Source organism: Onthophagus taurus, chromosome 11, assembly GCF_036711975.1.
Source record: "Onthophagus taurus isolate NC chromosome 11, IU_Otau_3.0, whole genome shotgun sequence".
NCBI lineage: Eukaryota > Metazoa > Arthropoda > Insecta > Coleoptera > Scarabaeidae > Onthophagus > Onthophagus taurus.
Genome location: NC_091976.1, coordinates 19649528 through 19673987, shown reverse-complemented (window position 1 = coordinate 19673987; position 24460 = coordinate 19649528). Strand labels below are relative to the sequence as shown.

Genomic DNA, 24460 nt, shown 5'->3' with positions numbered 1-24460 from the left:
CGCGCTTCTGCGGGTCTGAAATCCTTCTGAAAGCTCCCCTGTTGGGCAAAAAACGTGAACGAAATGTGGGTCGCGAAAAAATGAAACATTTCTCATGCCATATTTCATAAAACGCGCATAAAACGTTTGCATAAATTATTTTGCAACAAGACATTTAGATCTTAATTGACCGTGTAAAATTGATTGTCTCTAATTGTACCGTCTCCATCGACCGATGAAAAGGACAGACATCAAAACTTGAAATTAGAATTGTAAATTTTCTGGCGCTGGATCAATTGTACTGTCGGAGTGTCCCAATGAATTAAAAGGTCGAGGTCAACAGCACCTTTAATCCTTCGAGTTAATTGACATCTATTCTGTCGTTCTCATCGTTACGTGAACACTGAAAAATAGTCTCAATTCGTTATTAAAAGAATTTTAAGGTACAATAAATTGACGAGTTATCACGCGACCGAGATAGCATAAAACATCGCCGTATAAAATAGCTTGATAAGGTCCGGAATCAATAAAAAATGGTCCGAAATTTCGTGCGCGTGATATATCCGTCGCTATTACACAGAAATCCAATCTCGACATAAAACTTTATGCCGTCCCGATAAACCGAACAGTGACGGTACCTTAAAACGCGACTTAAAAGACTCGCCCATCAATTTTTCTTTACGACCTGGCCGCCCATCATAAATTCAAATTCACGCTGCCCCTTCTCTTATCTCATCTTCCAACTTGTCCCATGTCGATTTTACGTTTTGTCCTTATATCAAATCCATTTCTTTACTTTTCGATTTATTTCATAAGAAGAATATCCGATGATACAGTAAAATCTCGATATAACGGACTAATACAGGGAAGGGAGTATTCGTTATATTCAAAAGTCCGTTTTATGAAACATTTTTAATTTAACTAAACTTGAAACTTTCTAGTTCTATATTGTATATCCATATTGCGAGGACTATAATTAAGAAATAGATGAAGGTAATTGTAATAATTTTCGACTCGAGGTGTCTTATGATATTTTATCCTTCTGCCCTCTTTTTCGTACGTTTTTTGAATGTGCAAGATATGTATGTTCGGGTTTATATTTTTTTGGATTGTTTTAATATTTTATCATATTGTTAGGCCTATCGTTGTTTCATCGTTTTTTAGCTTGTGTTGATGTGCTCAAAAATAATAATTTTTTACGTGGTGCAATTGTCATGGTTCGGCGATCTTTTTTAAAACTTTGACTGTAAGTTTTATTTTATTATTTTTTATTTAATGTTGTAAAGAAAAGATTTTAAAATGTAATTTAATTTGATTATGTATTTACATTTTTATATTGTTTTTGTAGATTCAAACTGATGATGGCCTGAATATGGCCGAAAACCGGTTTTTTGAGTAAATGAAATTAAAATCATTTAGCGAGAAAGAAGTTTCTATTACCTTCATCTATTTCTATCTAGTTCTAGGTCTAGTGTTAGTTCTAGTTTTAGTTCAATGAAAAATATGGTTTAATCTAATGCTGAATAACAACTAAAACTAGAACTAACTAGTGGTGGAACGGATATCCGGCAACTATCCGGTAGCCGGTCTATCCGGCCATTATTTAAAATCCGGCCGGATACCGGATAGTTACGAAATAGTCAGCTTTGGCCGGATATTAAAAACCTATTACTTAGTACTCCACCATTCACAGGAATTAGTATCTCTTTTAGCTAGCTGTTGGACACTGCAGATAATAATCAAGTTCAACCCCAATAGGACTTTTTTCATTGAATACAACTTTATTTATATCAGGTTTATCTTTAGTAACAATACGATATATAAAATCTCTTCTTGCAGTTTCGTCTAGTTTCCTTCTCTTCGCTTGTAATTCATCATCACATTCATTACTAACAAAATTGTCGTTGTTATCACTTTCGATTATTAATTAAAGTATCTTCTTCTTCAAAAAGTCGTTTTAAAAATCACTTTCAGTTGATCTTTCAATTGAAAATCCAGTTCTTGGAATATGAGTAAAAAAATTTTCCAAAGTGCTAATAAAAGTGTCCTCTTTCCAATGAACCAACCCGTTTTGAAAAATAAGTTTTAATTTTTGAGAAAACAATATTTAAAGTTTTGATAAAATTTTCGATGTTGCAATTTTTATCGATAATTTTCAAAATTCGCTAGAAAATTAATTTCCCGAAGGATCCTTGTGAAAGTATCACCAATTATTAATTAAACTATTGTCTTTTTAATGCAACAAGCCGTTTTGAAAAATCGCTGTTAGTTTTTGAGAAAAAATTTTTTGAAATGATCGAAAATTTTTTCGAATTTTGCAATTTTCGCCGATTAAGTTTTAAAAATTCATATAAAATCCACTTCTTGGAATATGAGTATGAAAATTTCCCAAAGTGTTAATAAGAGTGTCCTCTTTCCAATGAACCAACACGTTTTAAAAAATAACTTCTAGTTTTTGAAAAAACAATATTTGAAGTTTTGATAACATTTTCGATGTTGCAATTTTCATGATAATTTTCAAAATTCGCTATAAAATTAATTTCCCGAAGGATCCTTGTGGAAATATGACCAATTATTAATTAAAGTATGTATCCTCTTTTTAATGCAACAAGCCTTTTTGAAAAATCGCTTTTAGTTTTTGAAAAATAAATTTTTGAAATGATCGACTATTTTGTCGAATTTTGCAATTTTCGCCGATTAAGTTTTAAAAATTCGTATAAAATCCATTTCTTTTAATATGAGTATGAAAATTTCCGAAAGTGTTAATAAAAGTGTTTTCTTTCCAATGAACCAACCCGTTTTGAAAAATAACTTTTAGTTTTTGAGAAAACAATATTTGAAGTTTTGATAAAATTTTCGATGTTGCAATTTTCCTCGATAATTTTCAAAATTCGCTATACAATTCATTTCTTGAAGGATCCTTGTGGAAATATCGCCAATTATTTATTAAAGTATCCTCTTTTTAGAGTTGGTTCGTTAGTTAAATCAGCATCAAAAAAGTTCATTTGTATCTTGGATCCAAATAAGTTGACATTCTTATCAGCTTTCTTATTAATTTTCGCCAAATCACTATCCGTTCCATCACTAGCATTGGAACTAACACTAGACTTAGAAATGGAAACATTCGGGTTTAGCCGTGCGTCTCTTAAGACGGCTAAATCTGAATGTTTCTAGTTCTAGGTCTCGTGTTAGTTCCATTTTAGTTCAATAAAAATATAGAATAATCTAACGCTGTATAACAACTAAAAGTAAAACTAACACTGGACCTAGAACTAGAAACATTCGGGTTTAGCCGTTTTAAGAGACGTACGGCTAAACCCGAATGTTTCTAGTTCTAGGTCTAGTATTAGTTCTACTTTTCCTTCAATAAAAATATACAACCCGAATTGGATTCTATCTTCATATGAGCGCTAAGATTTATATTTAAATATATTGATGTGTTAAATAGATAATATTAACAGTATGACTTAAAGATATTTTGTCCGTTATATCGAGATTTTACTGTATTTTTATTTATTTTCAGATAATAATGAAATCCGTCGTCCAAGATGTCTTCAAAGGAATTTTAGAAAAAGTTATTCGTAGTAGAAGTGGAAGTAGTAGCATACCGGAAGCGATAAATAAAAGGAGCGATCGCAGGAGGTACCTAGCGAAACGAAAGTAAACTCCAGCGATACAACAAACACGCACAAAGCAGGGCATACAGTTAGAGCGAGCCCGAAAAGAAAGAAAGAAAGAGAACGATAGAAAAAATAGTAGAGTTTTATTCCTGTTGACTGTTGTCTTGTTCATATAAGTATATATTGGTCCGTTCGCGTTGTATCAGATGTTTAAGTCTTCGCCTCGAAATCCGCGGTAGAATAAAGAGTAAAAATATATAAAAGAAGAATTGGTATTTGGTTTGTTTGTTTGAGAGAGAAAGCGAAGAGATAAAGGCAGAGGGGCGATCGCGTCGCCGTCGCGATGTCGGACGGCCTTCTCAGTACTTCTACTACTCTAGCGGCTATAATACGGGGTCAATGCCCATGCATTTACTCTTCGGATAGCACAAACACCACGGCAGTACTCTTCTAAGAGGCCGGACCGTCGCCACAGAGAGCAGCGAGAAGATCGCTATTAAAAGGAGGACCCGAAAACGTGGTTGTGAATTTTATTTATGTTACCAAAAGATCTATCCCACCACTCCAAACCGAGAACAAACTGTCGACGTTCGTACCGTTTAAATTGCTATTTGTTTAAGAAATTAAGAGTATTTAGTGCCTTCTTTAAAAATAATAACGCGCAAAATAAACGGGTCGTTGCTATGGAAGTGACTTAAGTTGTACCCGATGAGGAGAAGGCGGTGCAAGTGCTGCAGACATGGCCGAAGATAGGGAATCCCCCAGGAGACTGAGCCAAGTCTTCGATCCCTTGTCGCGACTCGGCGAGTTGACGAGGGAAACCCGGTCAACTCCTGCCAGTCCCAGGCTTCTACCGAGAAGACCTCGCGAACCCGTTAGTGTTGGTGTTGTGGTGTCTCAGCAGTATGACGGGTTGGAACATCCTAGTTCCAGCACCGGAGACCATCATCCCTCGGGATCCATCAACGGAATCAATTGGCAGGAACGGTGCTTCGAACTCCAGCTGGAGTTGCAAAGGAGCAGAGCCCAGGCTACGAGGACAAGAGATATGCTACGAGAAAAGGTAAGATTATTATCACTTTTTATTTTTAACATTAATTCGTTGTTTTTGACGGAAATAAATCGTTAAGCGGTTCTTGGAGCAAATTGACAATTAGCACTCGTAGTGTAAATTGTTTAACCTTTTGTTGTGCTGGTTGAGTAAATTGATCATAAATAAGGCCAAGTTGTCTGTTAGCTCTAGCGATAAGACTCTATTTTCTGCTTGTAGAATCGTAGTTAATATACGATTATAAGTCAATTAAATCCTAACGAGATTGAAGAAGTTGAGAAGATTAGAATTAAATTTTAATTATAATCCTCATGTATATGGAAATAAATTGGTTTCTCTCGCGCGCATGTATAGAATTCCTTTGGGACACGACGCATTGTGGTCACACGCACAATGTAATCAGGATGCCGTAATTAATCCAAATATTATCGATAGGAATTCACTATAATCGTCGCCGGTGTGTTGGGTTTAACGATGTTGACATAGTATTTAAATGAGCAATAAAACGATCCAGAACGCCAAATATAACGTTGCGCGTCGTAAAACGTTTTGATAGTCTCCAATTCGCTACCTTTAACCTAATTTCAAAATATCCTGCTGCGACTTCCTATTTATTCTCATTAAATACAATCATAATGTATAATTTTATAATTGGTTGGCATTTATAGTCGCCTCGATTACTGTAACATTTACGGAATTTAACATGGAATTTTAAGCTCGGACGACATACAGATGTATTCCGTGCGATAAGGATAAATTGCTGGTATTTATATATCACGTATTTTATAATCATGAATTTCATAATTACTACTGCGAATGAGATAAATAATACACAGCTGTGATAGGATATTGATAGCAATCGTTAAATGTTCGAGCAAATATGTATGGTAATCGAGTCTGTAATGACACCAGACGGTTAATGTAAATAAATAAGCTCGTTATGTAATCGGTTTCTTAGCAGTTATAATGATGGGATTGGGAATTGCGCTTTCTAGTGTAGTTTTGCGGGCTTAGGGATAATTACAGTTGTAATTGAAGAGCATTGTTAGAATATATGGGTTCGCGTGATTATTAAGACATTTTCTCGCAACTCATGCAATTACGGAACACGTTATACTATAAATGTATCTATTGTTCTACTCAATCCGATCAGATTATTTCCATTAAAAGTACGAATCATTAAATTTATAGACATGCTTTATTTTATACTGACTTTATACTGCACTACACTACATTGTAATTTAATAATCCTTGCTATTATCGTTACAATAAATTTTGGAAAAAAATTATATGCATTGAGATTAAGTAGCTGTTTGTTACGGAATCGCATTTAGTTGGCGAGTTTATGGTGGCCCCAGTTCACGAATTGGAATTGATTTGGCCGGATCAAGGAGTTTACTGCGTCGAACAAGTTTCGCCACACAATGGCCAAGTTAGATTTAGCGCCGGTTCCCAACAAAGTGGGTCGACCACAAATTGGAACTGACTGACGTCACTGACGGCGCTTTGGGGGCCTTCGCATTAATCACCTGTCGCGCTTATTGCGGAGAACTCGCCGAAAATTAACAACCTGTAAGAGATTTATCGGTTCTCGGCTTCAACACACTGTATAGAAACCTCATAGAAACTTCTAACCGATTGTTTTCATCACATTTAATTTCACGCGAAAATACAAATACAGTTAAACCTCGATTAATCCGTTATTAATACGAGGACACACCTTGTCCGTTATAGAGAAAAGTCTGTTATATGAAAAAAATTTTAATTGCACTTTAGAGTGTTTGAATAAATAATTTTAATGCACATAAATTCGAACAGCTTATCCACACTGTTGCGTTCTGTATTAATTGGTTCTACTTTTAGTTTAATAAAAATATTATATATATATTCCTGAATAACAACTAAAACTAGAGCTAACACTAGAACTAGAAAGATTCGCGTTTATCTGTCACAAGTTTCTAGTGACACAGCATAAATCACAAAATATCAAAATTGGATGATGTTTTTTAATAAAATCAACTGTATCGTAAGTACCACAACTGATGGAGGAAGACGTTATGAATAGAAAATATTCCTAAATCACCAAGAAATCATAATCCGCACTTATTTCATATTTATCTATCACCAGTTTGTAGTGATATAGCATATACCACAAAATGTCAAAATTAGATGATGTTTCTTAATAAAATCAACTATCACGTAAGTACTTAAACCGATGGAGAGAGACGTTGTGAATAGAAAATATTCCTAATGCATCATGAAATCATAATCCACACTTATTTCATATTTACCTATCACCACTTTTTAGTGATCACAATATGTCAGACTTGAACGATTTTTCTTAATAAAATAAACTATAATGTACGTACTAAAACTGATGGAGAAAGACATTATGATTAAAAAATATTTCTAATGCATCAAAAAATCATAATCCATACTTATTTCATATTTATCTGTGACCAGATTCTAGTGATATAGCATAAATGACTAAATGTCGAAATCGGACGATTTGTCGTAATAAAATCAGCTATAACGTAAAAACTAAAACTGATGGAGAAAGACGTTATGAATAAAAAATATTCCTAATGCATCAAGAAATCATAATTCATAATTATTTTATAGTTATCTATCACAAGTGTCTAGTGATACAGCATAAATCAGAAAATGTCAAATTGGACGATTTTTTTAATAAAATCAACTATAACTTTGGTACAAAAACCGATGGAGAGAGACGTTTTGAATAGAAAATATTCCTAATGGATCATGACATCATAATCCACACTTATTTCATATTTACCTATCACCACTTTCTAGTGATATAGCATAAATCACAATATGTCAGACTTGAACGATTTTTCTTAATAAAATAAACTATAACCTAAATACTAAAACTGATGAAGAAAGACATTATTATTAAAAAATATTAATAATGCATCAAGAAATCATAATCCATACTTATTTTATATTTATCTATCACCAGTTTCTAGTGATGTAGTATAAATCACAATATGTCAAAATTCTACAATTTTTCTTAATAATCACTATAATATAAGTACTAAAACTGATGGAGAAAGACGTTATGAATAAAAAGTATTCGTAATGCACCAAGAAATCATAATCCATTCTTATTTCATATTTATCTATCACCAGTTTCTGGTGATATAGCATAAATCACAAAACGTCAAAATTGGAAGATTTTTCGTAATAAAATCAACTATAACGTACGTACTAAAACTTATGAAGAATGATGTTATGATTAAAAATATTCCTAATGCATCAAGAAATCATAATCCATACTTATTTCAAATTTATCTGTGACCAGTTTTTTGTGATATAGCATAAATGATTAAATGTCAAAATTGGACGCTTTTTCGTAATAAAATCAACTATAATCTATGTACTAAAACTGATGGAGAAAGACGTTATGAATAAAAAGTATTCGTAATGCACCAAGAAATCATAATCCATTCTTATTTCATATTTATCTATCACCAGTTTCTGGTGATATAGCATAAATCACAAAACGTCAAAATTGGACGATTTTTCGTAATAAAATCAACTATAACGTACGTACTAAAACTTATGAAGAATGATGTTGTGATTAAAAATATTCCTAATGCATCAAGAAATCATAATCCATACTTATTTCATATTTATCTGTGACCAGTTTCTAGTGATATAGCATAAATGATTAAATGTCAAAATTGGACGCTTTTTCGTAATAAAATCAACTATAATCTAATTGTAAGTACTAAAACTGATGGAGAAAGACATTATGAATAAAAAGTATTCGTAATGCACCAAGAAATCTTAATCCATTCTTATTTCATATTTATCTATCACCAGCTTTAAGTGATATATCATAAATAAGAAAATGTTAAAATTGGACGATTTGTCGTAATAAAATCAACTATAACGTAAGAACTAAAACTTATGGAGAAAGACGTTAGAATAAAAAATATTCCTAATGCATCCATAAATCATAATCCATACTTATTTCATATTTGTCTATCACTAGTTTCTAGTGATGTAGTATAAATCACAAAATGTGAAAATTGGACGATTTCTCCACACTTTATATCATAATCCACTGTTATGTATCGGTAGATAACATTCTGTATTGTGGTTTTACTGTACTACTTAACTGTTTTTTTACTATATCGATAAATAAAGTGTATGGTGTAAATTCTAGTGTAGGATTTAATCTAATGTAGTTTGACACGGTTTTACTTTCGTACCACTTAACAGACGGCAATTTCGCTTCGAGAATGGACATCCTACGCCCACGCCAATTTTACGCAATCAATTCATTCAAGCGGTTTTAAGCGAAGTGAACGGCACAAGGTCAGAACGTAACTTCGCGGAGATAAAGTTACGCAAGGCATCACGGCTTCTCTCCGATGGACATCTGGCGCGAACGGCGCAATAATTACTTAATGCTTGTTCGGGAATTCCTTATTTATTGTCTCATATGAAGTCTCTAGGTAAAGGAAGCCATTTTGTCAAAGAATTTACGTTCACCATTTATTTACGTGCGCTCGTTATCCCCTCAGATGCAGATCGCAGACTCTATTATCGCCTTCCTGTTCAAAGTACGCCAGTTCTAATAAGATCTATGAGCACCGCGTCGCTACGGTTTATCGTTAGTGTTGTTTTGCAATTCTCGGATGAATGAATATGTACATTGGCTACTGGGTGTTGTTTATTTCATTCATGAGTAGCCTAGATAACGGTTTTTTTTTGTGCAACAAAGATATAAATAAATGATACGTTTTATTTGAGGTGGAGGAGCCGGTAAAATTTTTATATTTTACTGTGGTTTGGCGATGTAACCATCCATCTCTTTCTACAGAGTTTTCGGCAATTGATTCGCCAAGCGTTTCCGCCTCCATCTCGCCGAGTTGTTGCACTCGGTACACGAGTGGAGTGATATTAATAGGACGGGATGGGGGGCCGATTCACCTGAGCGCTCCGCCATGAATAAGTGATGGCATTACAGATGGTGCTCGTCAACGGGCGCTTCAATTTAATTTACCGCCCGGCATAAATCCACGAACGGGGCTCTGAACTCCTCTCGTCTCCGCGTAGAAGAAGATGCGGAGAATGGGGAGTCCCCGCCCGTTCCTCCTCGGATAAGGTTTGGTGAATTAGATATTTTATCGCTTTATATGCCCTCTCTCTGTCGCCTTTTTCCCTCAAAGACGTAAAGGCGATGTTATTTGAATTTACGATGCGAAGATGAAGTTTAAAATGTGTAAAAAGTGTATGGAAAATGTACTCACTCAAACATAAAAGTCGAAGCTATTTCCAGAATGTTTGGGAATGGAATTGGTTTAAGACATTTACTCAAATTATTCACATGAAACTAATAACGTCGATATTTCGTAATCCAGATTTCACACGGATTCATTTCGTCCCGAGTCCATTGTCACAGAGCTGAGATTGCCATCGTGTCCCGGAATGCAAAATATCCACTCGAGCTTTACGCCCTTAGGCAAAAGCTCTGCAGTGTTGCAACCTACTCCGTAGCGGAGATCATTTCGACGGTGGGTTCAATTTCCCTTTGGCGGAGGGAGAGATACCAACGCGGCAAAGCGCGGATTCGAAAGGTTGTCGCAATATAAGCGAAAAAGCTCTCTCGCACTGTAAAATTCCCGACCTCGTTAGAAAATATTACTACGTGTGCCGCGCGTGAAATAACGTAGTTTATGCGCGACATATTAAATTTTTAGGGGTCGGCGCGTAAAAGTTTTAATTTCGGCCGTGTATAAGGGCGGCTCGGAGGGCGCTCTGTTGTGCAAGGTTCGCGTTTAATTAGAGCGCCGAGTCGAGTCACGTACTCGCCTCCCGAATGTCAGAGATAACGTCCGCCTGTTCCGGTTATGTTACGGCGAAATCGAGATAATAAGACATTGAGAACTATAATTTCCGCGAACGAAACCGTCGAGTTATAAGCCATGCGAGCGACGGTTTTACGATCAACGCTAAAAGTTTAACGATTTTACGTAGAATCTCCGATAATCTTACCATGCACAATTTTAAATAATACGCTAAAACATCGATATAACGGATCTCGTTAGAACGGACAATATATTTTTAAGTCATAATATTAATATTATCTAATCAGTAAAAGTACAACTAACACTTGAGCTAGAACTAGAAACATTCGGATTTAGCCGTACGTCTCTTAAGACGGCTAAACCCTAATGTTTCTAGTTTTAGATCTAGTGTTAGTACTAATGCTAGTGTTAATTCTAGTTTTAGTTGTTGTTCATTGAACCAAAACTAGAACAAACGAATAATCCAGAACTCGAAATTGTTGCATAATCTAACGCTGAATAACAACTAAAACTACAACTAACACTATTTATCTATTTATCTACCAGTTTCTAGAGATATAGCGTAAATCAGAAAATGTCAAAATTGGCCAACTTTTTGTAAGTACTAAATCTGATACAGAAAAACTTGATGAATAAAAAGTATTCCTAATGCATCAAGAAATCATAATCCACACAGGAAAAGCTAAAAAAGGGAAGTCGAAGAAGTAAAGAAGTCGTAGAACAATTAGAAGAGGAGGCAAATGAAAATAAGTGTTCAAGATGATCAAGATGATTCTAGAGAGGAAGATAATGTAGAGGAGCGTAAAGAAGATTCTGAATCGAAGCAAGAACTTCAATCAGAATTGGGGAGCAACACTTCTTGTGATTGTCCTCAACCTAACAAAAAGGTAAAATTGATGGAACCCTTTTTTATCGGAAAGGACAACCTAACAAAATGGAACAAGCATCCATTTAATAAGAGGGCGAAACTATAATTACCACCTCAGCAGGCGTAAAAGGACCAGTACGTAATGCATAAAATATTTTGGAAATTTGGTCATGTTTTTTACCGATTCTTCATTCAACAAGAAGATTTATAATATAATCTTCTTGTTGAATGTACTAACTTATCCATAAATCAACATCACTATTGTAGTGAATATCAAACAGCAACTACTGCTATAATTGAAATAAAAGCATAGCTCGGACTCCTTTACCTTTCCGCCGTGCGTAAAGTCAATCATTTGAACGTAGAAGATTTATGGAAAACTAACGGCACATCTATAAAAATTTTCAGACTAACGATGTCGTTAAAAAGATTTTTATTTTTATTCAAACATTTGAGGTTCGATAATAAACATACTCGATCTGAGAGGATAAAAAACTGCAAGAAAAATTATTTTTGGTTTCGTGGAAAATGTAATTTTCGGCAGTATGTTCCAAGTAAATTTGAAAGGTCATCAAAATATTTGCTTTAGTTGGTGCTAAAGCTTTTGATGCAATGTATATTGAGGTTTACGTTGGAAAACAACCCTCTGGACCTTTTTGTGTCGAGAATGGCGTGTTGAGCGTCTTGTACAACCAATAGTAAACTGTGGGAAAAGCATCACTGGTTTCCCTAGCATACCATTATGCGAAACCCTGCTGAAAGAAACTTTGCTGTAATGGGCACCATAAAAGAGAACAAGCGAGAACTACCACGTGAGCTTATACTTGGTGTAAGACCAGCAGGTACAAGTATGTTTGGATTTGCAGAAAATTGTATACCTATTAGTGTCGTACGTTGCAAAAAAAGGAAGAAATGTCCTGCTCGTATCCACTACGCATGACGATGATAGCATAGAGGAAACTACAAAAAAACCTGAAATAATTATGTTGTACAATAAAACGGAGGGTGTGTTGACACAGTCGATCAATTATTTGCCAACTATAACTGTGACAGAAAAAAAATAGTGGTTCAAATATGCTTCGAAGAATTTTTCTGGAAAAACTTTCATTTGATTTGGTAACAGATCATCTGAAGAGGCGTGTAACAACTCAGAATATGCAGGTATACCATTAATGTTCCTTATGGTAGATGTTCCTTATGCAAGGCAAAAAAAATCGCAAAACAAAACATAAGTGAACTGGATGTAAAAAAATTTTATGTTCAGAGCATGTTACCGCAATGTGCAGTGATTCCGTTAGACATTAATATATTATTGACTTTGAAAAAGATTTGCTTTATGTTTATTTAATACAATATTACTTATTTTAAATGTCTTAATAAATAGTTTTACAGAACCTAATTATTTTATGGAGCACTTTAGATCTACTGACTATGTATTACCTTAAGTACAGTTGTATTACCGTTATTTGCCTTTAATGCGTCCTCAGATTTCACAGAGTTCACTTGAAGTTGGGAGGCAACCTCTTCTACATTACCATTGTCTGATTCATTATTGATCCCTTGATTTATTAATTCATCATCAGTCATCATTGATTCGATGCCCGGTTCTTCTGCAAACCACTTGTCTATATCTTCCTCTGTGAAGTTTGACTTTTCTTCTTGATTTTTTTAGCATACTCTTCAACTCTCCAATTAAGAGTTCGTCTTCTAAATCCCATTCACCTTCTACTTCATTGTTATTTAATGATGGCTACAACTTCTTCCAGGATGATTGTATTATTCTGTCAGGTACACTATTTCAAGCCTCAGTCACGGTGTATACGGCATCTTTTAAATTCATATTTTTTAATGTTTTAGCGACATCATCTTCTCTCAAAACAGCACTGACTAGGATTTTTTTTGTAATTAGTCTTTACCATTTAGATCACATTCTGGTCCATAGGCCGAAGTAGAGGTGTGCAATTAGGAGGTAAAAAAAGTGTTTGCATTAGAGTATCTCTTAAAGCTAAATTTTCATTAGGCCCATGTGCAGGTGTGTCGTCTGAAATAAGAAGCGCTTTCGGCGGAAGATTCTTGCTCTTCAAAAAAGTCGTACTTCTGGGACAAAATCATACGTATGAAACCATTCTACGAATACTCCTTTGGTTTTGGTATACGAGTGGAAGATCAGCATTTTTAAATGCCCTAGGTGATCTCACTTTCCCTATCAATAAAAGCTTGAGTTTATGCGTACTATTAGCATTGGCACAAGCATAACGATAACTCTATACTTGGACACTTTCCTACCTGGTACTTCTCGCTCTTCTCTGGACACATATGTTTTGTTTGGTAAAACTTTCTAGAACAATCCACTTTCATTGGCATTGCAGCCTTGATCGGGAGTTAAATTAAGATCATGCAATATTCTAATTCCATATCTAACCTTAAATTTTTGAAACCAGCCGTCACTTGCTTTAAATTTCTTATTCTTATAGATTTTCTCGTAAAAAACTAAAACTTTTTGTCGTATACTATCTCCCGTGAGAGTCCTCTTACAGCGACGTTCTTGGACGATTTTCATAGTCTTCTCAGATTCTACCGTCCTTGGTATAAATATAAAGTCGGGTAGGCTGAACTATTGAAGTGATATGCAGATTGATAATTTTTCATATAACGGACACTTACTTCCCCGTATTATCGAGGCTTTACTTTATTTATATTGATTTTGCTTGATTCAAAAGTTTTGATTGATGATTCGAACTTTTTAACTTTTACATACGAAACCAATTTAAAGTTTCGTCTGGTTTACGTCGAGTTGAATTCTAAAAACAGCTTTTACGCCTTACCGACAAAAGTGCACAAAGTATACGCTGGATCGAAGCGGATATCTTCTATGACATTATGAATATTTGATGGTTCCCCGTTTATTATTTATGCATTCGTCGCATCGTGCCCTTCCACCGTCCCTTCTGTCCCCATTTTCCATATCTAATACCGGATGCGATCCCCCCATTTCGACACTTAGGATCAAAAGCTCTTTTTGAATGGTACAGCTTCGACCATAATATTTTCATTTTCGTTGCAACGTTAAAATGTATGTAGTTGTTCAATTTTATTTATTTCTGATGGCGGAGAGTCAACAAACATTTGCGTTCAATTTGGTGAAGGTTCGGGTAAATAGAATTCTGCAAATATCGGAGTCCGCGTTTTCCGCTTTAATTATTCAATATTCCCAAGCGCGCGTCCGCGTTCAATCATCTTCGGGACGGGCATTTATTTTCGGAACGTCGAAGTTCGCTAGAGCAAAATAAAACCGTTAATATTTCAGAAGCCCTTCGAATGGGGCATAACGACAGACATGACAACGGTACTCAATTATTCAGCATATCCCAGTGCACAATGGCGTATCCGCGGGCTCGCTACAATCCATCCCGATTTTTTTCCCTTCACGTGTCGGGAATATTGCCACGGAAATGAATTGAAAAATGTTATATTCTGTCGGTTTTTATTTTTTGTTGGTCGGACGTGCGTATGGGGTGATGTCGGTACTCCAGCGTGTGGCATTTATTGGCATGTAACACCCACGTTGGCTTGGGCTTTTAATTTGTAACGATCCACGTGAAATACCGCGTTAATTCTCGCTGAATATAAACTAGTTGATTTCTAATACACGAGAATAAATAGATTTTATTTGGTTTGGGTTTCTAGCTTTGTAACAGTTTGCGTATACAAATGAGGAATTAAATTCCCCTCTCAGTAACGTGATACAAAGCGACCCCCCGTAGAGGTAAAAGGCCGACGGGGCGCCACTTAACCCCCACATAAAATAAACAGGCGATGATTGCGCCCCCTAACGAATTTTCGTCTCGCGTTTCGCCGGTTCGTCGGCGATTTCTTGGAGTCTCGTCTCCTTTCCCTTGAAACCTGATAACCCCGCATCCAACGAGGTTACCTAATATCGTTTACTTTCGCTATGATACCAATGGCGGTGGCGCCTCCAAACAGCGAGCACAGAGAGATAGAGACACCGGAAGAAAGGTGTTCCCGTTGTGTTGGTACGTAAATGCAAGCCGCTTTTGTTTTTCTTTCCATTGTCTGTTGTCACTGTGAGTGGATGCTTAGGGTGTATTTTTAAAAGAAATGTGGAAACCGAGTGGAATCCTGATGCGACTGCTTTATTATGCAGTACAATCAAAAATTGTCTGTACAAAATACGAAGTAATGGATAATAAAAGAAATGTTTAAAAAATAGTTAAGTCGACAGGAATTAATGCTGCGTGTAAAGGTTATATTAAAAATCTAGCGATTAGGGGATTCGAGGCGGAAGTAATTTTTCCGTTGGTAAATTACCACGGTTCTATATGAAGTTTTCAAAGTGTATCGCGATAAGTTAAGAATTCGGTTGCGCGATGTCGCTCGTAAGCCTTTCCGAGCATGGTTCATCGAGAGGGCCACGCCCGCCCACTTCCGGTATTCGTTATGCAAATCCCCGATCTCTTACGGTATTAAAAACGCGCTTATGCGTGAGTCAAATCGTTAGCCACCGTTTTTGATCATGTCGTTAGAAATATGACTCTTGACGGTAATAAAATGATATAGCTTGCGGGATGTATGGGAAATATGGTGGCGGAGCCGGTTATTATTTAGCACTTTGATTTGATTTTATGTTTAATAATAGATGGATATGTAATTAAGTGAATATACGGGTGGGTAACAATTAGTTAGCGTCTGACTTGTTATTAAACTGGGGTGAAATCAAGCATCAACTGCACCGTTCGAGCGCTCGGTTTTGATTAAAATCATGTTCGTAAACAGCGCATAAATTTTGGATGGTTATTGTTGATTACCGCTGCCGCCAGTGGCATAACAATTAGGTAGGTAGTAGTGCGCCTACGCTAGCAGAAACCGAGCCAGATGCATGCGCATTATTAACGTGGAATACTGCGCTCTCATAATTTGCTAATGGTACAGGGCAATGTCCGTCTAAGCGGGGATTTATTCCGTTGCGTATGTCTCACGTGACATATCAACAAAAAAAGTGTTTTATAACTGTCATCCTACAAAATAGGGCGTTTGCAACAAAAAATTATTAATGGTATTACGCGACGTGATGTTAAAATTTTCGATGTTGAACTCGAAAAAAATAATAAAACGTAATACAAGCGTTTGGTTTGTGTTGTTGTTTTATGGATTGGATTGTCAAAAAAAACGAAAGAAAACGAACGAAGGATAAAATACACTGAATAAATAAGCTATGGGCGTATTGTCGGGCTTATCGTCCCAATAGAGCAATTTGTTCCCCTTCAGTTTTTGATAAGCACTCATCCCCGATCTTGTTCGCATATTCGTTTTTGTTTTCTGACAGACATTTCACCTTCGTGCACCCTAAATTTTTTTTCTTTTGTTTTACATTTCGTTCTTTGTTCTTGTTAGATATCGATTGTGTGTATTAAATTACTTGAATTAATTCAACCTTACTTTATTAAATCGATCTAGGTTTACTGCTTATTAGATTAAATTGTAGTACCCGACTTTGTTACTATAAAAAATCTCTACAAGCAATTGCAAAATTGCTACAACCAATTGGGGTTGTAGCAATATCCACACATAAACTAGCAATATTACTTTCTACCAGTGTTTCTCATAGTAACCCCAGGGTTCCACAAAGGGGGTTCTTTCGCAAATAAAAATGTAAATTACCCCACAAAAAGTGTGTCATGTAAACAAAAAAAACATTCGTGATGCTCCCCTAACACTCTTTACTTCTGCATTCGCACTCGCACGAAGATAATGTAATTCTGTGTTTTTTCTATGCGCTACGTTCCAGCACTAAAATCACAATCTCGGTAGAATTGCGGCTTTATAGCAGATATAATAGTATGTAGCACTAACTACCTCACATTATGATTTATTAGTAATTATACTTAATTAATTATATTTAAATATTAATTTATATTAATTATATTTAATTAAGCATTAGTTAACTCCAATAATTCTAAATCAAATAACAAACACGTTATCTTTATTATAAATCACACATTACTTTAGACATTAGATGTATTAAAGGAGATTCTAACATAATTCCAGAAGCGATGTCATGTATTAATATAGAATCCCTCAATTTTTCTTATCCTGACTTAAAAGAAATTAAACTTGCACTAATTGACCTTCAATTACAACATCAAGTTAAAGAATATATAAATGATCAAAGTGAACGATACACTAAAGTAGGTTATGGAAACACAAGTTCTGTTTGAAAATTCCATCTCTGCGAATTTGTTGGATTAGACAGTAAGTCATATTGTTTGTGATATCTTTAGTGGCCTCTAATATAGATATAATGAACATTTCTTTATATCCTATTCTAACGCTGGGCTGGTTTTCTTGAATCACTTATTCCTGGGGAGGATGCACAAAGGGATAACTGCTGTGGATTTTATCACCTTCCAACATATCATGCACCTACACACATACATACAACAGCTATTAATAATAACAATTTTAATCCGCACTGGACCTGTTGGAGCGAGAATGCATCATAATTACAAACCTCATTCATGTCCACTATAGCAAGTGAAAAACATAATAATAAAAGTATAATAACCACATAATTGCTGATTTGTGAAGCGCATGATTATTTTCTCAATAACCAGGAGAATGTTTAACTTTCTTTAAATGCTTGAATAGGACGCAATGTCTATAATAAGAAACAGAACTTTACTATGAAAAAGAATCCAATAGGGGTTAAAACGAATTATATTTCAAATTTTCTTATTTCAAAATTTATTGTATTTATTGTATTGTATGTAGTTGTGACAGTTCCTTAAATTGACCAAAGTAATTCCTAAACCACTCGCTTTTCGATTGATTATCAGAAGATAGAAGATTGCGTAATAGTAAGAACATTGAAAAACATAAAGAAAGGTTGAGGTTTCACTCATTAAGATTACAATGAAAATGTTAGATTCAAATCAAGTCCAGAAAAGGTATTAGACGATTTATGAATCATTTCTGTACTCCCAAATGCAAAAACGAATGAAAAGTATTTATACAAGAATTAGAAAGTATATAATGGAAAAAAAACTATTGCCTGGCTTAATGAGCTGTTTTGTGGCAGGATCTAATCGAGTTGAATAACTACTGGTGCGTCAATATCTACCAACCACATTTAGCAGCATATGAAAATGAATGCAACTTTCAAAGAGATTCAACTGTTGTCAGGAATAATACATCGTACACGTTTTAACAAGTCACGGCTACATGTATTAAATCCGCTATAGCAAAACATAGATGAGGCCCAAAGAAAAGCACCGTTCGGATCTAGAGCAAATCAAGTATTATTTCTCTCTAATTTGATAGAGAACAGGGGAATATCAGGTAACGTAATGTCACTAGTAAGCATAAACAGTCATACTGAAAATGGAGAAGTGGAATTAATGCAGCTAAAGATACAAAAACAAACACCAAATCGTTCTATCTTGATATTCAGTAAAGGTAACAGAAAATGTACAAACACTTATGAGGAGTCTTTATTAAACATACCCCGTGAAACTCTGCACTGCTGAAGCAATACTTTACTAACTTTGCATCAGGACACCCAGAGCAACTAGTGTACCAACCTCAACTATGCATCTCTTTTGCTAGTCCATCAACTCAAGATGCATTATCGTTTGCAGGATCTGCAGGATCCTCGATCTTTACATTAAAGCCAGTAAGATATTAAAATTCGTATAACTCATTGTAAAATAATTGAAGAATTTTATAGGGTGGTCTGTTAATGATTCATAAAATTTATAAAAGTGGCCATTAACTCGCTTAGTGATAAAGGGATGAACCCAAAAACTCCTGTTTCTCAATTTTCTTCTTTTGATTATCAACGCGCAAAAATATGCGATGTCAGTAGCGTCTATGTTGAAACTTAAGACTACAGCAACTATACAGTCGATAGTGTGCTCGGCACAAATCTCTTAACAACTTTACGTATTAATTTACGTTTAAGTATCTCTATTGTAATCATATTACTATAGTAATATTAATAATCACCATCAAAGACAGTAATACACCATCGAGGACTTATTTAGATAAGTAGTAGCATTAAGATTGTCATCAAAGAAAATAGGGCTGATTATTCTCCTTCTAGGCATAGCTAACCAAGCAAGAAACTTTAGGATGGGAAGAAATCTCAACAAAAGCAGGTGGATTTTCTGTGACACTATCTTTTTGACAGGAGATCAATTTGTTTACGCAGATAAATATCGTAGATTTCTCTGTACTTATCATCCTTCCACGATCATTTTTAATGAAACTTCTGTATGAAATGTGAGCCTCCGGGCAATGGAATCTTTGTTGAAAACTGAAGATGTTTCACGAAACCTCTGCATTGCTTATGAACATGTTGCTTATTGCTAAATAAGTACGCACTTATATAAAAATTGTATAGACATTTTTAATCAATATCGATAATGATTACAACAAATACACCAAAATAAGGAAGCTGAAGAGTTGTTTGAGCTAAGTTATAAAATTGTAGATGCAATTTATATTATTTTTATGACTAATTTTTCTTTTTACATATTTATTTTTTAATGAATTTTATATTACTCATTCTTTCTATGATTTCATTCGATATTGCGTGACATTAATCACGCGAGAATGAAGAAACGGTCTGCCATGGTGTAGCGGCCATAGAGAAAATTCTTGAGTGCAGAAAAATTCGCCCGTAAATTCTTCGATCGTGAAGCGGGTCGGTTCTGTATCGCTCTATTATTCGACGATGTCGGGTAAAAATGAGAAATTTGCAGCGAATTCCTGCGGGGCCACCATCCTGTCGGCGCGAAGAGGGCTCGACAAAAAAGACCACCGGGACTTAAAGGAAAAATAAAACGACCCCGAGAGCGACCTCTGTATCGAACCAGACCTCAACTGTATCCGGAATTGAGTTGGTGTGTAAACTCAAGCTTTCACAGCTTCCAGTTCTATTAAGTAATAATAACTGTTGCTTTTACTTCTATAAAACTTTATTACTCTATAAGTGATCAATATTTTTTTATTTTTATTATTGACATAGAAAATGAATGAACTTTTTGATTATTGTGATTTTGATTGTGGGTCGTTGGGGTTAATAAGGATAAAGAGGGCATCGTCGTTGCATCCTGAATATTAAGTGTGGCGGGGGTTAGGTGGAAACGGAGTCACGGAGAGCCGAGGTAAGTTTGTCGGCGAAACGTTGCGGCAAACGGGCACGTAGCTAGCGCGCGGCGCTAAAATTCGTTAGCACCATATCGATTTTACCTGGAGGCTGACCCACTTCTCTATAGCCACTGTTTAGTTGTTCTCCCATAGTCACTTAATTCAACTCTTTAACACATTCTCTTTGACAACGATGGACATCTTAAGTAAAGTAAATTTATTTATTCAAAGAAGTTAACTACAGAATTAATTAATTTTTTAAATACGTCAAAGGAAAAAGTAACATAGTACCAATAGGTATGTATATACAGCATCCAGAATTGACGACTCTAAATAGTCTGGTGTACTTCTTAAGAAGATTTTTGTTCTTTTTTGTAAAATAATGAATACGGCAAGCTTCGTATTGGTACTAGAAACTTATTGTAGAGGTGCAAACCTAGTATTAGTGGGTTAGAGTTAAGTCTATTTTTTGGAATACGCAGTAACTGGCAGTGTGTGGTGTTATACATATGTTCATCTTCAATCTTACCTAGTGAGGCCTCTTTCTTTTTAATCTTCAACAACCTCTCGTGTATATAGGCAGATGGTAACGTCATTATATCGTATTTGATAAATACGGACTTGCTTGTTGATGTTTGAGGAACTCCATCAATTGAACGACTTTCTTTTGCAGACGGAAAACTCTTTGAGCATGAAGAGTTACCCCATACCGCAATTCCATATAACTTAGAAGCATGAAATAAGGCAAAATAAACTCCTCGCAGTCAATTAATTGTCACACCCTTCTAATCGCATACGTTTGACGACTGAGTCTGTTACAAAGTAATTCTACATGGTCGTACCAAGTAAGAAGACTGTTTAGACCTTTCTTCCTTGGAACTCGTGATGAATTCGACTAGTTGTCAAGTAGATGTTGTTGGATTTTTCACGATTTGTAACAAGCTTATTGGTAATAAACCAGTTAGATGTAGATGTGCAAGTTCTAAGATCCTCACTATCTAAATGTTCTTTCCCTCGGCTCGAAACCATCGTTACTATTTCATCCGCAAACAGGAGAGTAAAACAATCAATACTAATGGGTAAGTCATTAATATAGATAATAAAGAACAGAGGCCCTAAGATGCTATCCTGAGGCACTCCAATTTTAATACATTTTATATCGCTCCTCAATTGTTTCCATTCCACTATTTGGGAGCGGCTTGTGAAATAAGATTTGATAAGATTTAGTGTAACTTCATGAAAACCATAATATTCCATTTTGCTCAGGAAAATGTCATGGTTCATACAGTCAAACGCTTTTGAAAGGCCATGGAAGCGACCTGGAACCTGGACCATGAAACCACTTTTTAACTATTGGTATAATTTTGAGCAGTTAATAATATCAGAAACTGGATCTTTTATGATGTTTAGGGTTTCTTTCAAAATATGGATACTGATTTCGTACCCATCCTCTTTTTGCCTTGGAATGATTTTATTATGGTTGCTACTTTATCTGGATTTGTAGGAAAAGAGATGTTTTTTCGGAATTTTACATAGATAATTTTCAGGTTGAGTTTGGGTAAATGGCAGAGTGCTTATAAGGTCTTTAGGAATATTTGTGAAGAACACGTTAAAGGAGTTAGGAGTTAAAGTAGTTGGGGTTAACATTGAATGTCTTTTCCGTCCAGCTTTCGAGTTTATTATATTCCATGTTGTATTTTCCGAGATTGGATTGTTCAATTTGTTTCCAATAAAAATTTTTGTAACTATTGTGTATAGTTTTGAACCTTCGTTATTGGTTCTATGATAGGTTTTTTGAATCAAGGTAAGGGTATTTTTTATTTGTGTTAAGATCGGATCGTTCGGAGCCCTGTTTCGTTTGAGTTTATAAACCTTGTAAAGGAATATAAATATATGATTACTGCATTTCTTTCTAAGCCGTTATATATACAGCATTCAATCACTTATATTGGTCATATCTCATTTCACGTTATTACGACTCATCTAATCCCTGTGTATATTGTGATTAATTATCTCACACTATCCATAATGCGGCAGTACGTCCCGACGGATGCGGCCTTCGCAATAATAACCATATATAACAATAAACAGAATCCGCGCTAAACGATTTATTCGGGTTCGAGTAATTAATGATTTTCGTCAGTTCACAACCACCCCGTATATCATATTCCGTATTCTGGGTTTTACTCAATTTCATGTCTCTTTCTCATCTTCCTTTTTCCCAGATTATTATTAAATTAGCTTATTATAGAAACGATTGAAAAAAAGTCGATTCTTATCGACTTCTTAAATTTCCAGCTCATAAAAGTTTTATCAAATTTGCGTTTACCCTGGCGTCACCCTTGGGACTGTCGAATTATACATTATTAAAACTTGCGGCGTTAAAACTTTCGACTAAGGCCGTTGCCACTTACGAACGCGGGCGTAAAAAGTCATTACTCCGTCGCGGAAGATAAGCGCTTAAGAAGTGGCTTCGCCCCACAACGAAGGTGAGGTACTCCTCGCAAACCGGGGGAGAAAGATAAAAGCATCGAGACGCACCGGAAGTGTTTGTGGGTGTTTATGTAGCGGCACGTACGCACCGCTTCTTGCTTCCTACGACTCCCTCTTTCTCAGCTATCTTCGTGGGTTGGCGTCGAACCACAGTTGCGTTTGATGGCGCGGAATGTTTAAGAAAGTTTTTAAGCGAATCACAAGTTAAGTGAGGGGGATGTGAAAAGTGCCATTAAAGTAATATTTGATCTCATGATATGATAATATTGGTTTAAAAGTATTGAAAAGAATGGGGGGAAATATCGAATAAAAATAACGGCAATAATAAAATAAAAGTGATGATAATAAAACAAAACTGATGATAGTAATAAAATTAAATAAAATTGTATAGAGTATTTCGAATGGAGGGAATTTAATTATATGAGATTTCGAGTTACAAATCAAAAAATGAGACGTATTTATGGGCGTAATTAATGAACCGGTGTATTTGCATATTGTATGATTTATATAAAATTTAATTTAACACGCCATCAATTAATCGAATGCGAAAGTTTTAATGGAAAATTTGTCGCTGCATTTCACTGTAAAGCAATAAAGAAATTAGTTTGTGTCGAACACATTGGACATATTTCATGGACGATTAAATATATTTGGAAGATACTTTAAATAATGAAATAAATTTGAATTTGTGCTACCTCAAAGTATAATTGTTATAATTTCGAACATCACGCTTCATTATATTTGTTTGAAGAAAAGACTACCAAAAAGCTTCAATGTGTTCAAGAAGAGTGTTATCTATTCCGTTGAAGGGTGCTTTAATGTTTGTAGTTTATACCAATTTGCAAAATTTTACCACAAAAACATTGAAATTATTGAATGTTTGATTCACACTATAACGTTTCAGAAAATATTGGAATCTTCTAGATGAGATTGGGCAGGAGATCAAAACATATTATTTGGTGTTTAACAGTACTTGGTTAAAGACTTATATCGAACATTATTCAATTTGCAATATTCACCAAATTGATTATTTATCTAATCAGTGATGATTTTTCTAGAAAGGACAAGGAAGCCGTCATCTTGAGCTAGTCTGACATGGAACAACATACGTTAACTATTCTAAGACCCGGCGTTTTTGCATTAATTACATAGTGGAGATTGCCTCTGCTTCCATACCCATAGTTTGAAACAAAGGCGCACGAAAGTACATTCATCAGAAAAATTTGTGGTTTAAGAACACGTCTATTTTCTAAAATTAGTTCCTCCAAAGACAAATAGAAATGCGATCGTCTTTCTTAGTCACCTGTTTTAATATTTGCTGACCATTTCGTCAGTTCTAAACATACAAGTTAATGTTTAAGGTTTGAGTGCATTTATTCTAAAATATAGTTACACAACAATATACGAAATATTATAATTATTTTAAACACGAAAATTCTAG

At 35.1% G+C, this 24460-nt stretch overlaps 1 protein-coding gene across 9 annotated transcripts in view; it reads left to right on the top strand.

Moving 5' to 3' along the window:
• The window catches only part of LOC111424081 (uncharacterized protein CG43867), a 193589-nt gene that overhangs the window by 34905 nt on the left and 134224 nt on the right, over positions 1–24460 (top strand). For all 9 annotated transcript variants that reach the window (XM_023057496.2, XM_023057497.2, XM_023057498.2 and 6 more), the window contains one exon: positions 3503–4662. In XM_023057496.2, coding sequence (XP_022913264.1) covers positions 4339–4662 — 324 coding nt within the window. In that variant the 5' untranslated portion in view covers positions 3503–4338. The remainder of the gene's footprint in view (positions 1–3502; positions 4663–24460) is intronic.